Raw genomic sequence first — 14,644 nt, forward strand, 5'->3', positions numbered from 1 at the left:
CTCCAAAGATATTTTTTAAACATTTATTCCGTTGATATTTATATACAAAGTTAGAATATTAAAAATGAGGCATTGCTAAATTCCAACAAGCGACCTTAATAAAATAAAATTTACTATAATTTCGGTTAATTTAACTTCTTAAAAATTAGGTTACTTTAGCCCTTAAATCCACACTTAACTACACTATAAGTGCATGGCAGAATTAAATTTAATGCTGCTTGTAGGAAACACCACTAAAACAAAACTAAAAGCAATTACGAAAGAAGGTCATGGTGTAATCTAAAGTACATTATCCTATATTAAAGTGTTATAGATCATAGAGCCATGAGTTCAGGCTCAGAAACTTTTCTAATGTTGCCCCCATCCCTCTCTCCAGGAATCTGCGTATTCTGGCAACTCAAATTTGCACAAACTCGAACTCTCCTTATAATAATATCCCCAGGGGTTGAGAAGGCGTACGGCCCATGTCGCTTTGCCCTTTTTATTCGTAAATATAGCAGGTGTGTTTGATCAAAACGAGTTAAATCACGTATCAAATTTACGGTGATTGTTTCCATTTAAGGAAATTAGCATATTGAAGGTAACGGAAGTTTAAGGTCGATATGTGCGTCTATTGACAATAAGTGGACAAGAAAGATTTGTTACATCCATTTCCCGTTGCACCGCAAATGCAACAAGAACGATTGAAAAATTGTGCCACGTATCGTTGTCCTACGTACATACTACGAAGGGCCGGTCAAATATGTGGAATAAGGGCAGTAATTTTTTAAACAATTTTACCAGCAAACGAGGTTTCAAGTAAAAGTTACAATGCCCATTTTTTGTCACTTTTTGATGATATTGAACTTTCTTTTATCCCGTAACAGTCCAACGAATTCCAACTTTTGTTTTTCGGATGTGACTTATCAAATTTTCTGGAATTAGATCAGAAAAAAATCGGAAAAAAATGACTTTCCTTATTTTATTAAAAAATTAAATTCGATTAGAAAATCAAAATAACAAATTACTGCTTACGAAAATTAGTCATCATTCAACGTTCAAACCTTTTTCACAAAATGTCTGCCGTCCTTATCCAAACGCGGTGCTATTCTTTGCACCACTAACATTCTCACCTGAATGTACGTGCCTGACTTGACCGATTACATTACACCGGGGGGATGCGAACCCTCAAGTGATCTATGTTATTTGACCGATCGTTGTAAATTTGATCTTTCAAATCGCCTTCAAGGAAAGAGTCGCAAGGATTTAAATCAGGCGGCCGGCAGGCCGCTCTATTTTACCAAACAAAAAGCTGGTCCTGCGTTGCTTTAAATTAAAAATTGGAATGTACGGAATGTTATTTATTGATATTTAACACATACATCGGGTATCTATGTTATTTTGCTTTTCTGATTGAGTACATTTTTTTTAAATAAAATAAAGAAAATAGTTTTCTCTAGATAATTTTCTTATCTAATCTCAATAAAATCTAATATACCTGTTTTGCGCAGATAAGCGTAGATTCGATAAAACAGCTTGGAAATAGAAGGTCACATTTGAAAAACAAAAGTTTGATTTCGTGGGACTGTTATGGGGCGAGAAAAAAGTTCAAGGTCATCAAAAAGGGACAACAAATTAGCCTTGGAATTTTTACTTTTAGCATTTTTTTGATAGGAAATTTATTTAAAAAGTTATCACCGTTATTTCATGCATAATATGACAGACTCCGTATATATGCACTCGTATAAGAAAACAGCTTTGTGGCAGATTAAAAGCTCTCTAAGCCTACGTTTCACAGTGCAGCAATTATCTATCTAATATTAAGATTAGAATGCGCAAGAATAGTGCTGGCACGTTTTTATACATTAGTTAGAATAATATAATACTAATATGTATCACAAAGAGTTTTAAATTAACGAGACCAGAAAGCTGCAACCTAATTTACTACCTACCTTTTGTTTCATTTGTAGAAAATAACGGTTACTTAATAGTGTGTTAAAATTGGGGTATTTAAGATTTTAGATTATAGAATTTGAGCTAAGTCACTAAAACCGCGGCTTATACCTCGAATCTATGCGCTATACGCAAACCCTGCCCGTTTTCGTTTTATCAAATTTGAAACAATGGAGTTTGCCAATTTGGGATAATTATATAAAAATTACTCTCCTGCCTAATCTATTTATTACTAACTAATAATCTTATATTTATACATCATCTGTGTTACAATGAAAGCCGGCTTACGCAAGCAACAAACAAGTTTCCCATACACTTTTCTAAAGTAGTGCGATCTATTGTATAAGTTCTCATGTTTGGCATGTAAATGAAATTGAGTGCATTTTGGACTCACTCCGTACACAGATTTATTACACTACATCCCTTGTAACCTACGATTACCATCCCCATTTACTCCTTCAATTTGTGCCAGTCCGCTATTTGTCTCCTTGGAGAATTGCAAACTTCTTTCCAGTGGGAAAGGGCGGAGCCGGTGCATTTGGCACCTCCTAGCTCAAGCCTTCCAATAACCTAAAGAAATTCGTAAACTACTTGGCTCTTGGGGACAAGTTCTATAAATTACTTCATTTTTAGTGACCCTATCCCAGTCCAGAAGCAAGAACTCCAGGCTGATTCCATCTAGGGACTGACCATTAGGCGGGACGTCAAAGACGAAGCTCTCGTTGAAGACGGGCATTAGAGTTCTCTTCTTCACGTGGGTCTTCTTTTTGGCGATGCGTTGACCGTTGTAGAGTAAGTAAATCTTGACGTAAGGATCAGCCAAACCTGGTTGATATTTGGTTAGTTGTATCCCGGGTTTAAAAGAAAAAACATACCGGTGACGTCCATTTTTGGCAAGTTTCTGGCTTTAAGCACAACCACAGTCAAGCGGTTTGCCGCGGGTTGCCAACACAAGGATACGAGAAGCTCCCCACGTCCTTGAGATCTTATCTAAAAAAAAGGCACTTTTTCTACACTACAGTTAGAAAAGTTAATTCAGGAAGTTTGGTTTCGAAGGAGAAAAATTCCGCTTTTCCTCCAGCTGCGAGTCGAGCATTAAACAATCCACGAGAGAAATAGCCCTTTCACCTTTTTGCAACTTAAGTTATTCCACCTATATAAACATGGCGCATTTCACTTTACGTCTACGATAGTCCGATACGCAAATGTGCAAACGCTAGTTTTTTAGTGTTTAATTTTTTAGCCGGTGTTATTCAACCGATTTCGCAAAATTTTAGGAACATGTAGACAATCATAGAAAACACTTAAACGTGAACAAAATAGGGTGTACTATTGGAAAAAAATTGTCCGGTTTCGTCACACTTTTTTGGAGCACCCTGTACAATTTGAAATATTTTCTTGAAGTACGTCCTGAGACACAGGTAAAGTATAGGCAATATCAGAGTCCTAGTTTTAGTGATAATCGAGCTATACACAATACACATGTAGAAGAAGGAGAGTGAAATGCGACACCCTGTATGTTTGTCTCTTGGGATTTGCAAGATACATTTGTCAAAATACGCAATTTATGGGACTCGAGACGCTCGCTCGTGTACCCATCTCGGTAACGTAATTTCATAAAATGATATGTGCTATTCAGAGGAACTGCAGAAGACGTTGATGGAATATTTACCTGGCGGCCCAACAAATTTGCCGTTGACATTGACTGCGTTTAGCTGACTCGAGATGGAACGTATAATTTGTAATGTTTGCTTCTTAGGATTTGTGAGGAAATCGAGGTCTTGAAAGAACATGTTTGCGTGGCTAGTGTTCAAGCCCTCTTAGCTCAATATTCTCGAATGCGGCTGTTATCCCGGAATCCCGGGAAACCCGCACATAATTTTTTTTCATCTACGTGGGTGGCCACAATTATCCGCCTCACGTAGATTTTCTTTCAATTTTCTTCACCTTTCCTGTTTTCATTGATAACCCTTTAACAATACGTAAGAAATTGCGTCACATGGAACTAGCGGCAGTGATGTGTTGGCTTTGTTGATTTTTTTAGAGCTAGAAATCAACTTTTGAAAAATAGGAAATTTTAATGCCCCGTTTTGCCCTGCTTTTTGCTATTCCTTCCGGGGGACATATGCACACTTTCTGCTCATACAATTTGAGCCCACATTTTTGTTCATTTTGCCATCATCCTCTCGTGAGTTACCTTTAGGCTTCTTGGTTGTATCTCCCTAGACAGAGCCATCTGTTGAGTCTCGATCTGCGCAATATCGACGTTGCTGAGTGCGCAAAAAACTTCCCCTATGATGTCGTCTCTGCTGTAACGATCGAAACTCAGGATGACGAAGTGTAGTGTTATACTGGGTAGTTGGTTGAAGCTGATGCCGTAGAAGGTGAAGTCTTCGTCGTATACTGGGTTGCGGGTTTTGCGCAATACCCGTGTTTTCACCTGTGAAAGAGTGTTGTTGAGAGGAGGTTTTCTCGGAGGTTCGTGGAGTACTTTGTGTTGTTTGTCGGGCAAAAGTTGCAACTTGACGTATGGGTCGCTAGATCCGGTGTTGGGATCTTTGGCCGGCAGATCCTTGCATCGAACCACGGAGACGATGAGGGCGTTCTTGTCATGTTTATATCTGAAATATTAGAGTAAAATTGGTCAATTTCTTGCCTAGTTTAAGTAAGTAAATTATGGAGAAAATGCATTGGATTTATTACAGGATGGTGCGTCATTTTTCCTCGTTAAGCAATTTTTTTCCACTCGGCATATGGGATTAAACTTCGAGTCACATCATTACTCTGTATCTCCAGCGCTTTCCAATCGATCGGATTTGAAACGTTCCGCACTTACACGCGAAATTCTTAAAGAGAATATTTAACCAAGGCCCATGCAAATTCGATTTGCTAATTACTCGAGATCCGAATCTTACCGGCAGCTTTAAATGTTGCTCAGGTTTCGTCGGATTTTATATTTCATTCGTATAAATTTAAGTGGCAATCCCGCTGCCGTACCTGAATATCCCGAGGTAATTTTCCACGGTAGGGAAGTAGGTGAAAATGTATTTATCCGATTTTCCGGTTGGTGCCCAGGTCACGTTCTAAGCTGCCTGAAAATTTAACCGGAAATATGGCTTTTTAGAGTTTTTTAACTAACATCGATTATTGCTGCATCCACATGCTGACACTTTCGGTCCGGAGAATATCCCGTAATAAAATCGTAATGCCATGTGGTTGCTATATGCATTTACGCTTTATTAAATTCCCTTAAGGGAGAGACCATAAGTTTTACCTTAATTTGAATACTAGCTGCCCCAAATATGCAACGCTTTGCTGCAGGTTCTTCTCGTTCGTCTCTTGTTCTTCCTTGGTGGGGCTCTGCCGCTCATTCTCAGCAATGCACGTGTCCTTCGGGGCCTGCAGAGAACCAATATTCATTTTAATCAATATCTTAAATACACCCAAGAATCACCAACGTCTCGTCGTTGAAACGATCTCCTCCTCCCGGAGACTCGTCCTCCTCCAGCACAGAACCACTTACTTTTGATTTGCAAAAACTTACCTGATTCTCAACCCTGGGCTCAAAGTGCGGGTGGCTGGACACTCCACTCTCAAGGGGCCCTACAATGCCGGTGGGACTAGGAGTTTGCGGCGACAGCAACTAGTAAAATGGAGTAGCATTAAATGATACAATAACTCTTGGAAACCCTTACTCCTGGGGGTGTCTTGGATACGCCAGTAGGACTGGGACTTTTTTTGAGGTAGTGGGTGCCACTCCCTGCGCCTGCAGGAGATTTCACTGCCGTGGGCCTACGATGGGAGTGGAACGCCAAGGGTTGGTCAGGGCCATTACGTTTCGCGCGCAATCGCCGGCGGCGCTGGTAGCAATAGTAGGTACCGAGCAGTACCATGACAGCGAATGTTACACCTCCGATGCATAGTCCGATGATAGAGTAGTTAACTGCAGATTGTGATTAATTGGAAATGCACGAACTCAGGAGAAACAGTCATTCAAATATTGACATTTTTACATTATATTTCGAGTGGTAACTAAATAACCGGAGTTTTGCTTTTCCTTCGGATATTTCGTTGATGTTAACTCCCGGGCGTGACGAACCCCATTTTGCGGGGCTCGAAAGAGAATATATCACGTTAAGTCTCGTAGGGAGCTTGAAAATTTTTGTTTTCCTCGAATAATAGAAAATCAAGAGTGTAAATCGATAAAATGATGACAACATCCAGGAAAAGATTAATCTCCTTGTTAATAGTATATCCAGATAAATATAGTAACACTAATGGCATCGATGTAACACAAACATATTCTAAATGTGTTAAAATATTGAGAGCGGAAAATTATTTGAATTAGCAAATACAGATTCAAGAATTGTCCATTACTCCTTTGCAATATATCCATTTCTCTTTGGTTGCAAGAGTTTCTATCGAAATTTTATGTTTTGTTGGGTTTACATATTAATAAGCCATTTGATCCGTACTTGGCTCGGGCGGGTGAAAAATCGATGATTTTGTGGCTAGGTGGTAAAATTGGCAACTAGCAGCACATGGAAAATTTACATATTCATTTCAAAATATCAAAAAAAGAGAATATAATGTATAATAAAATCTAACTACCCCGAACTAACCCGAACTAACTTGAACTTTTCTATCTATTGAATTTTATAAAATTAACTAGCGATATTAGAGTCAATGCGGTTGTAAACTGCTTAAAACTTTAACCCAACGACTTGGTTTTGTTGCCCGCCAGACCATAAAGTTTGATAAATTTCAGATCCGTTAACTAACATATCTGGCCCATCTCAATCTTAGTTAATTAGGCAAAAATCTCCGCAATGTAGGACTGTACACTTAAATTTTAAGCCGGCCACTAGCATGTGTTTAATCATAAAATAATGAAATGTCAATCAAAAGGTAATTAAAGGACTTTTTGTTGGTTCATTACTTTATCTAGAATTGTACGTTAAAAAGCACTTCGTACATCAAATTATAGCATGCGGTTCGAAACTGAACCCTCCTGTTCACTTTTTAATAAATTATTTTTTTTTATTTTTATTTAAAAGCAGCATTGCATAAGACAAAAATATGATCTTTTGACGTTTGCTCCGATTAGTTTTTGAGAAAAATAGTTAAAAATTTGGTAAAAAAATACTATAAAAATTCCGTTAAATAGTACGTAAACAAGTAAAAAACTTGTTTATTGATAAGAAGTTGGTTTTGTTTTGGATTGTGCGCTCTCAAATAGTCTTTGGCTATTTTTATTTATTTTATTGTTTTTTTTTTATAACCAAAAACTGTTCGAGGGGGCAAAATCTAAAATAAACCAATTTTCTATTAAGAAAAAAGTTTTTTCATTGTTTACGGGCTATTTACCTGGAGTTTATATTGCATTTTGTACCAAATTTATACCTGATTTTCGTGAAACTGAATCGATAGATTTTGAATCATAATGCACCATTGAATGTGCTTTTGAAAGACTTTTGTTTTGACGTCTCACTCAACTCATGTTTGACATGAATTAAAACAATCAGCATTTTGCGCTATCGGCGTCGCAAGCAACATTAAAAAAAAATGGACAAACGTCACAACATAGTATTTTTTGTTCTAATTAATGTTGCTTTTTAATTTTTAAAGAATAAGAATTTATTAAACTGGGTTATGGGGGGGAGGGTGAAAGGGGAGGGGGTCAATTTAGAATCGGACGGTACAATATTCACTCTCTATTAGGGGCCAAATTATTCATGCGCTTTCAGCTTTAACATCATGAAAACTGCCATGGAAACGTTGAAATAGAGCCTAGGGATTCGTCAGATTCTTGGTTTCTGTGGAATTGATGGTGAGTAACAGCAATAAACTCGACACGGGATCACTTCCAAAGCCGGTTTATTGACAAAAATTGCAATACAAATGTCATGAATGAACGGAGCTTGAAGGTAATTCTTCAGTAAGTTCCCTAGTGCAAGTGTCTATAAAGAGCATAATTGAATTAATTTTTGGAAAAAAGAACATAGTATCGTGAAGGAACCAGGAAATATTTAGATAGGAAGAAAATAAGCAGTGGTTATAGATAGACAATGTGGATAAATAATCATATACAAGAGAACGCAACCGAGGGTATAAAGACAAACAACGCAGAAGGATTCAGTAATACGAACTAAATGCAATACGCATTACATTGTTGTTGAAGACCACTAAGATTTCCGAATTTTTGAGCTGGGCTAAATTGCTAAATCTGAACTAAAACTTGGACGAAATCAATTTTTACATGAACCATGAATCGAGACATCTGAAACGATTCAAAGTTTTTATTTCGAAAAATACTAACTGTATTGGTTGATGATTTGCTCAATAGGCAGCGCTTATTCTCACAACTTCGTAGTACCATTACTATCACTAAAGGACTTTATGTTAACGTTGTAGTAAAGTTTCCAACGTCTAAAAAAATACAAAACATACCTCCATGAACAGGTTTGATGATAGGCCCCTCCTCAGCCATATCGCTGCTCGAATGTTTTCAACCACCAATCCGATTCCAAATTAAGCACTATTCAGCTTCTGTTAACAAAAACTCTTAAAGCAGGGCGTTTGATCAGTTTCAAACACAGAAACACCAATGAATTTCTCGAAAGTATCTACTGTGAACCCTGTTAGTCACAGACCTTCCTGCCAGACAATTCAATCAATAAGGGATGGCGGCATGCGCAGGGTTTTTGGTGACGTCACTCGGCGCGTGGGGTAGTTATTTGATACGGGAGTTATTGAAAAAAATCTTTGTCTTGTGGTTATATACGAGGGCTTTAATGTAAAAAAAATTATAAAACAAAGACGATAATGTGTGTTTTTTTCATTTAATAAGTAACCAACGTGACACATTATGTGTGTTTTCATATAGAGATACGCACCGAACTCGGATCAAAACATTTACATTTCCCAAACAAATTTATTATACAGGATCTTAAAAATATAAGTGATGGTGCATTAGAACAAGTAATAGTAAGTTTACATCAAAAATACAACAATATACACAATTTTTTTAAGAAACGATAAAAGCTTGAGTAGCTGATGAACGTGATTTAATAACCAGCCAATTCGGCGAAAGTGGAGTCCATCTCGTCGGCAAGAGACTTGTATCTGTCCTTGTTGATACCCAATTCGTCTGAAACAGTAGACAGATTTATTAGCAACATGTCTCTGATCAGTCGACATCAGCGTTTTACGAGCAATGGGAGTTTACATACGCATCCAGACACACAGAGATTCATTTCGAAACACTATAAACTTACCAAAAAAAAATAGGAAACGCAGAAGCGAAAGCAAGAAAGGAAGATCTGGCATTGGCAAGCATTGCGGAAGCTAAAGCTGTGTACTATTGTCTACTGAACTTAATAACTAAATAATTTAAGCGGTTGCGAATTTAAAAAAGTGACCAATTATCTAAGTGTGTAAGTGTAAAAAGTGGAATATGAATCTTGTCTACTTCTTTTGTCCCAAAGAAGACATTTCGACAAAAGTCTTGTCTATATCTGTCACAATGCCCATATACTTGTTCTTTTCCTTGAACACGAAATCTGAAAAATGCCGTAGCCCATGAAATAAGCGAAGCATTATAGCACGGAGCGGAAACTACGCGAAACGCACCTTCGAGCCTGTCCACCTCCTTCTGCAACTTCTTCACAGTCTTTTCGGCGAACTCGGCACGGGCTTCGGCCTCCTTTAGCTTGACGGTCAAAGATTTCAACTGCTTCTTGAACTCCTCCACTCTCTGGTTGGCCTTCTCTTCAGATACCTCCAGAGACTTGAGAGAGTTGCCGACGACTTTAAGTTCCTCTTCCAATTCCATGATCTTCGCATCGCCACCTTTAACACGGTCTTCAGCTACTTCAAGTTCATCTTCAACGAACGCCAGCTTGCGGGAGACTTCATCGGACTTGTTGTCAGCATCTTCAGCCAGGAGACGGGCTTCTTTCAATTGGTTGGTCAGCTGGTCCATACGTTCTTCGTCTTGTTGGGCACGGTTTTCCAATACTTTGCACATACTGTTTGGATGGCGATTTTAGAAATCGACAACTCGCTGTGAAATTATGTGTTTACCGGGAAGATTCATCAGCGGCTTGTGAGGCTTCAGCCAGTTTGGTGGTAGCGGTGGCCAGACGTTCTTCAGAGCGCTCAAGATCTTCCTCAATGAGTTGGAGCTTCCTGTTTTGGGCTGCTACGTCAGACTCGGCCTGAATTGAAATGAATGTCACTAAACGGTTGTTTTACCAGTTGTTTTTTTATGCATACAGCAACAAGAGCCTTGTCTTTCTCTTCCAAGTCCTTGTTGGATTGTTCCAGGTGGTTTTTGGTGCTGACGAGATCTTGTTCTACTTGGGACAGTTTCTTTTGCAGCTCGCGGAGCTGTGTAAATTTAAACTCAGTTTAGCAGTTCAGGAAGATTAGAGCGAATGGAGTTTTACTTCTTCATTGAGCTTGTCGACGCGGGCATTGGCATCCTTGGCCTGTCCTTCCATCGCATCGGCTTTGTCCGCCGCATTATCCTTCTCAAGCTTCATCGCTTGCATCTTCTTCTTGATCGCGTCCATGGTGGCGGCTTTTTGGTGGTCGCTCTAGCAAGAACAAGAAACAAGGAGTACCTGAAAAAATCTGTGTTTAGGTTCGGGTGACCATTGTCGCCTTGTCGGGTTGAGGAAACCTCGCATCTGCTGCCCAAAGACCGAAATAAATGGAGAATTTAGGTCATGGAGTGATGTTTTGGCAGTTATTTTCGTGTGTGAATATCGTTTTGGTGTGCGGTTAATGTCGTTTGCAGTTGTCGTGGTTTGGGGAATTTTTGTTTGACCGAAGGACAAGAGTTTGGGAATGTGTGTCGGTGAAATTCCGGAATGTGCGACTAAAATTAGATGGGATGGGGAGAGCGCATATTTTTAGGCGAGGTATTAGATCGTTTAATTTCACAGTTAGATATACAATTTTTTTAAATCAAATTAGTAAAATAGCTGATTTCGAGCAAATTCGATTGCGTGATATCGACGGATTTGTGGGTGGAAATTCCAAATTGATCATAATTGTAAAGGTGCTTTACTACTTTATTACCATTAGAGATTTCGGATATTTACCTTTTGGAATTTTATAATTTTGGCCTTCTCGGTTCGAGCCAAGCTCTTCTGTCGGAATAGCTATTGCTATTCAATTATCCGGACCATTATTACATTGGGATATGCATGAAAATTATGACGTAAATATTCATATATGTATTTCCATAATTGAACAAGTGGAACAAGGTCATTACTTGAAACCAGTTCATGATGGGCTGATTCATTATGGGTTGATTTAAGACACGTGTTTGAGGCTCCAGGAGACTCGTCAGTTTCAAGATTTTTTATTTTTTCAATTTTTTTCTTGTTTTGCAAAATGCGTTCTTAAGCCTTACGTTAAATATGTTATATTGGAAAAATAGGAAATAGAAATAAAAAGAGTACACATGGACCTGTGATGCATATAAATTTGTCCCAGATGGATGGAATAACTCTTATATTATATAATAAAATATCGATTTAAATTTATTACAAAAACGCTTATTTTCATGTAAAGCGTAGTCATCCTGAGTGAAATGGTGGGAAATACAATAGAAAGTTGTCTAGAATTAACATGTAAGCCGCCATACTTCAATATCCCGAGTTAACTTTGTTTTCATGGCAGTATTCAATATATATAAAATTATTTGATCTGGTAATAGTCTATTACATTAGCAAAATAGTAAGAAGCAGCATACAAGCGAAACGAAAGTTTACACACGAGCCCCAGGCGAGATTAGTAGTTTCGGCAAGCGAAATAAGGTGCGTAATACTGTTTCATCATGTCTGAAAGGTCTTTTTGCATCAAAGTAGAGCAGTTAAAACTACCTTAAAATCGAAATGACATGACAAGTCTATTCATAGTTCACGTTACGTTAATTAACCCATTTGGTAATAAGTCCTTTTGTAACACATATTTGAGTTCCAAAACTGAAATTGCATTAAAAATTAGTCTTTAATCAAGCAAGGCAGAACCTCGAATTTCTCAAATTTTCTTCTCGTTCCAATTAATTTTTAGGGAGACGTCTCTTCTAAGACAAAGAGGGGAATTGCGACAAAAAAAAAATCAAGAGAATGAATCCACTTCAGCCTCAAATAATTAAATAATTAAATTTTATTATCTCGTTATAAATAAACGTCAACTAAAATTGATTTCAAGTAAATGCTTCGTTTCGCTTTGAAAAATTCACCCCACATACAGAATGGCCTTCATTTACTGAGCCACGCTTTATCTAGATACATATCCTTCCTCCAGATATATAACGAAATAAAACGAATTTCCCCAATTAGATATTTAAAAAATATATAAAAATATTATTTTTTAAGTTTACACCCTGCATTAATTTTACCATCGATGTTGGATTTAAGCATAATGCTAAATCTTTAGTAATTTCACATAAGAAACTTATCGATATATTATTTTCTCAAATGTTTTATTTCAGTTAAACTTCTATAGTTTCTTGACATTATGGCGACCTGCCCGTTAAATACTGGCAAAAGTGAATCCCAATTGTAAATTTAAATTGTTTGACATAATTAAGAGTTTCAGTAAGTAAATAAATCAAAATATAAAATAAATGCTGAACCAAGTATAGAAAATGCCCTCATGCTTTTGATTTTATTTTTAAATGTGTCAAAAATAAACCGAAGATGTGGGATTTGTTTGCCAGAGATGCTGATTAAGTTTGTACTATTTTTATTACGTCCATGAGTCCCATATCACCAGCCTAATTTGACCCCAATTTTTCTATTCACCAACACATCACCAGATGATTTATCGCTACAGTCCGGTATTCTGGTCAAAATGCGTCAAAGAACAATGTAGTAAGGAGATATGTTACATCGACGAAAGGTTTCAGTAGAGACGGGTTATTTTTAACAGAGTTTTGTAAGTTTTGGCAACACATTAGCGGTGTAGGTGTGGCTAATTTCATGTGGGTCTTGTTTACTGAATTACGGAAAAACTTCAAATTTAGTAATATTCAGTTATGTTTGTAATGCAATTAGCAAATATCCCAGAAGCAAAATTTTAAATCAATAGAGTATGTTAGAAAAAGCAAATTCGATCGCAGCCATAAATAATCTGTGGTGACGTCACAAGAAACCCACCATAACCACTGTTGCCATTTATAGTAATTTCGTATAAAGCAGTAAATCCAGAATCATGTATTGCTTAGCAAAGAATGTATAGTAAGCATTAAGCCACACACAACGTATTTTTAGTCAGCATTGATTTTCGAGGAGATGCCACACATTCTACGGCTTTGCCTCACCAATTAACACCTGTCAAAATCACTTCTTCACTTGGAAACTGTACACGCACTCGATACGAGCCGAAGACTTAATATTATAGGCAAAGCGGTTATTTAGAGAAATTCAAAAAAATCGCGGAAAAACTGACAGGACCTACCTTTATCCCTGACGGCGCCTCGGAAACGTACGCTGTCCTAAAAGCTACAAAGGCGTCGCGGCGTACAGCGCCTCGGGATTTCAGGAGATGGTCCCATTCCCCTCGTTTTCAGCCTCCCACCATATTTGACTTGGACAGTTCCCAGGGGATCTAAAAATGTTATGGTTTGGTAAGCTAATGCTCACACAGGGTGTTATTGAATAAGTGTTCCATATTTCACGGGGTGATTTTTCAACTAGTTTTGAGATCGAAAGGGCTCATAAAAATGTGTTTTAGTTCTTTAGTTTTCAAGACACGGATTATCAAAGTGGAAAAAATAAGTTACAGATTCTTTGATATTTTTCGATCTTTTCCAGCTGGATTTACGAAATTTCCTATCCGGAGGTTTTGGGATGAGAAATTCAAATTTTTTAACGATTTAGTTGTATCCTCTAGAGGTCGTCAGAAGCGACTATCAGGACACATCATTTTTGTCCGGTGCGGTCCCAAAAGAAAATAAATAAAAAAGTACGTTGTAAAGAAAAGTTGAAATAAACTGACCCTTATCAATTTAACCTGTAAGTTTGAAGAATTTTTTTTGAATTCTTTGTTATTTTTTCTGGTTTCAATCATAAATTGTAACAATGGCATTACTTCTTAAGAAAATTATTGTAAATATTTGTCTTCAAAAAATGGAAAATTCAACTAATTAAGAACTAGCTGACATACATTTTACGAAGGGCGTGCTAATGGAAACGGGTGTGAGGCATCAAAAATATGCAGCTATTTAAGAGTGTACTAATAGTCACTTGGGGCGCTCTCTAAAAGATACAACTAAATCGTTAGTAAATTTGAATTTCTCATTCCAAAAAATCACCGGATACGAAATTTCGTAAAACTAGCTGGAGGAGATCGAAAGATATCAAAGAATCTGTGATTTATTTATTCAACTTTGACACTGTCCATGAAAACTAAACGAACTAGGACACATGTTTATAAGCCCTTCACTTCTTCAATCTACTTGAGAAAACATCCTATGAAATATTGGATGCATATTGAATAACACCCTGTACATTGCGTGTGATTTCATATTTGGCTGTCGTCTAAAGCGTGTGATACCTTCTGTGTCTCATTTATGATAATGTCGGATAGAATAAACTCATTGTGATTATAATTTTCCCTTTCGCTATCATTAGGGAAAGTGAATTTTCCTTACATAGGGTGGTAATACGTTATTGTAACTCTTTTGCAGATC

At 37.4% G+C, this 14,644-nt stretch overlaps 2 protein-coding genes and 1 long non-coding RNA gene across 4 annotated transcripts in view; 1 reads left to right on the forward strand and 2 right to left on the reverse strand.

The window, feature by feature from the left end:
* LOC136344176 (uncharacterized) overlaps positions 1 to 2,674 on the forward strand; it is a 68,610-nt gene extending 65,936 nt beyond the window's left edge. Inside the window, exon 4 of the long non-coding RNA XR_010732920.1 lies at positions 2,566 to 2,674. This is a non-coding gene — a long non-coding RNA (uncharacterized lncRNA). The remainder of the gene's footprint in view (positions 1 to 2,565) is intronic.
* Syt4 (Synaptotagmin 4) lies at positions 10 to 8,605 on the reverse strand. The gene is made up of 9 exons (XM_066291354.1): positions 8,383 to 8,605; positions 5,628 to 5,875; positions 5,477 to 5,575; positions 5,207 to 5,331; positions 4,424 to 4,553; positions 4,130 to 4,372; positions 2,808 to 2,922; positions 2,555 to 2,757; positions 10 to 2,502 (listed from the first exon to the last, which is right to left on the reverse strand). Exons 1-9 carry the CDS (start codon positions 8,420 to 8,422, stop codon positions 2,383 to 2,385), a joined length of 1,323 nt encoding a protein of 440 aa, XP_066147451.1. The 5' UTR covers positions 8,423 to 8,605; the 3' UTR covers positions 10 to 2,382.
* Positions 8,606 to 8,758: 153 nt separating this feature from the next.
* Positions 8,759 to 13,548, reverse strand: Tm2 (tropomyosin 2). 2 transcript variants are annotated; one of them, XR_010732919.1, is made up of 7 exons: positions 13,411 to 13,548; positions 10,383 to 10,559; positions 10,210 to 10,323; positions 10,018 to 10,151; positions 9,565 to 9,962; positions 9,210 to 9,494; positions 8,759 to 9,082 (listed from the first exon to the last, which is right to left on the reverse strand). XR_010732919.1 is itself a non-coding variant. In XM_066291372.1 (6 exons), the coding sequence occupies exons 2-6, from the start codon at positions 10,506 to 10,508 to the stop codon at positions 9,000 to 9,002; spliced, it is 855 nt and encodes a 284-aa protein (XP_066147469.1). In that variant the 5' UTR covers positions 10,509 to 10,559; positions 13,411 to 13,548; the 3' UTR covers positions 8,759 to 8,999. The 2 variants fall into 2 exon arrangements, 1 of the variants encoding a protein (XP_066147469.1); XM_066291372.1 differs by lacking the exon at positions 9,210 to 9,494.
* Between the last annotated feature and the right edge of the window lie 1,096 nt (positions 13,549 to 14,644).

Source organism: Euwallacea fornicatus, chromosome 16, assembly GCF_040115645.1.
Source record: "Euwallacea fornicatus isolate EFF26 chromosome 16, ASM4011564v1, whole genome shotgun sequence".
Lineage (NCBI taxonomy): Eukaryota > Metazoa > Arthropoda > Insecta > Coleoptera > Curculionidae > Euwallacea > Euwallacea fornicatus.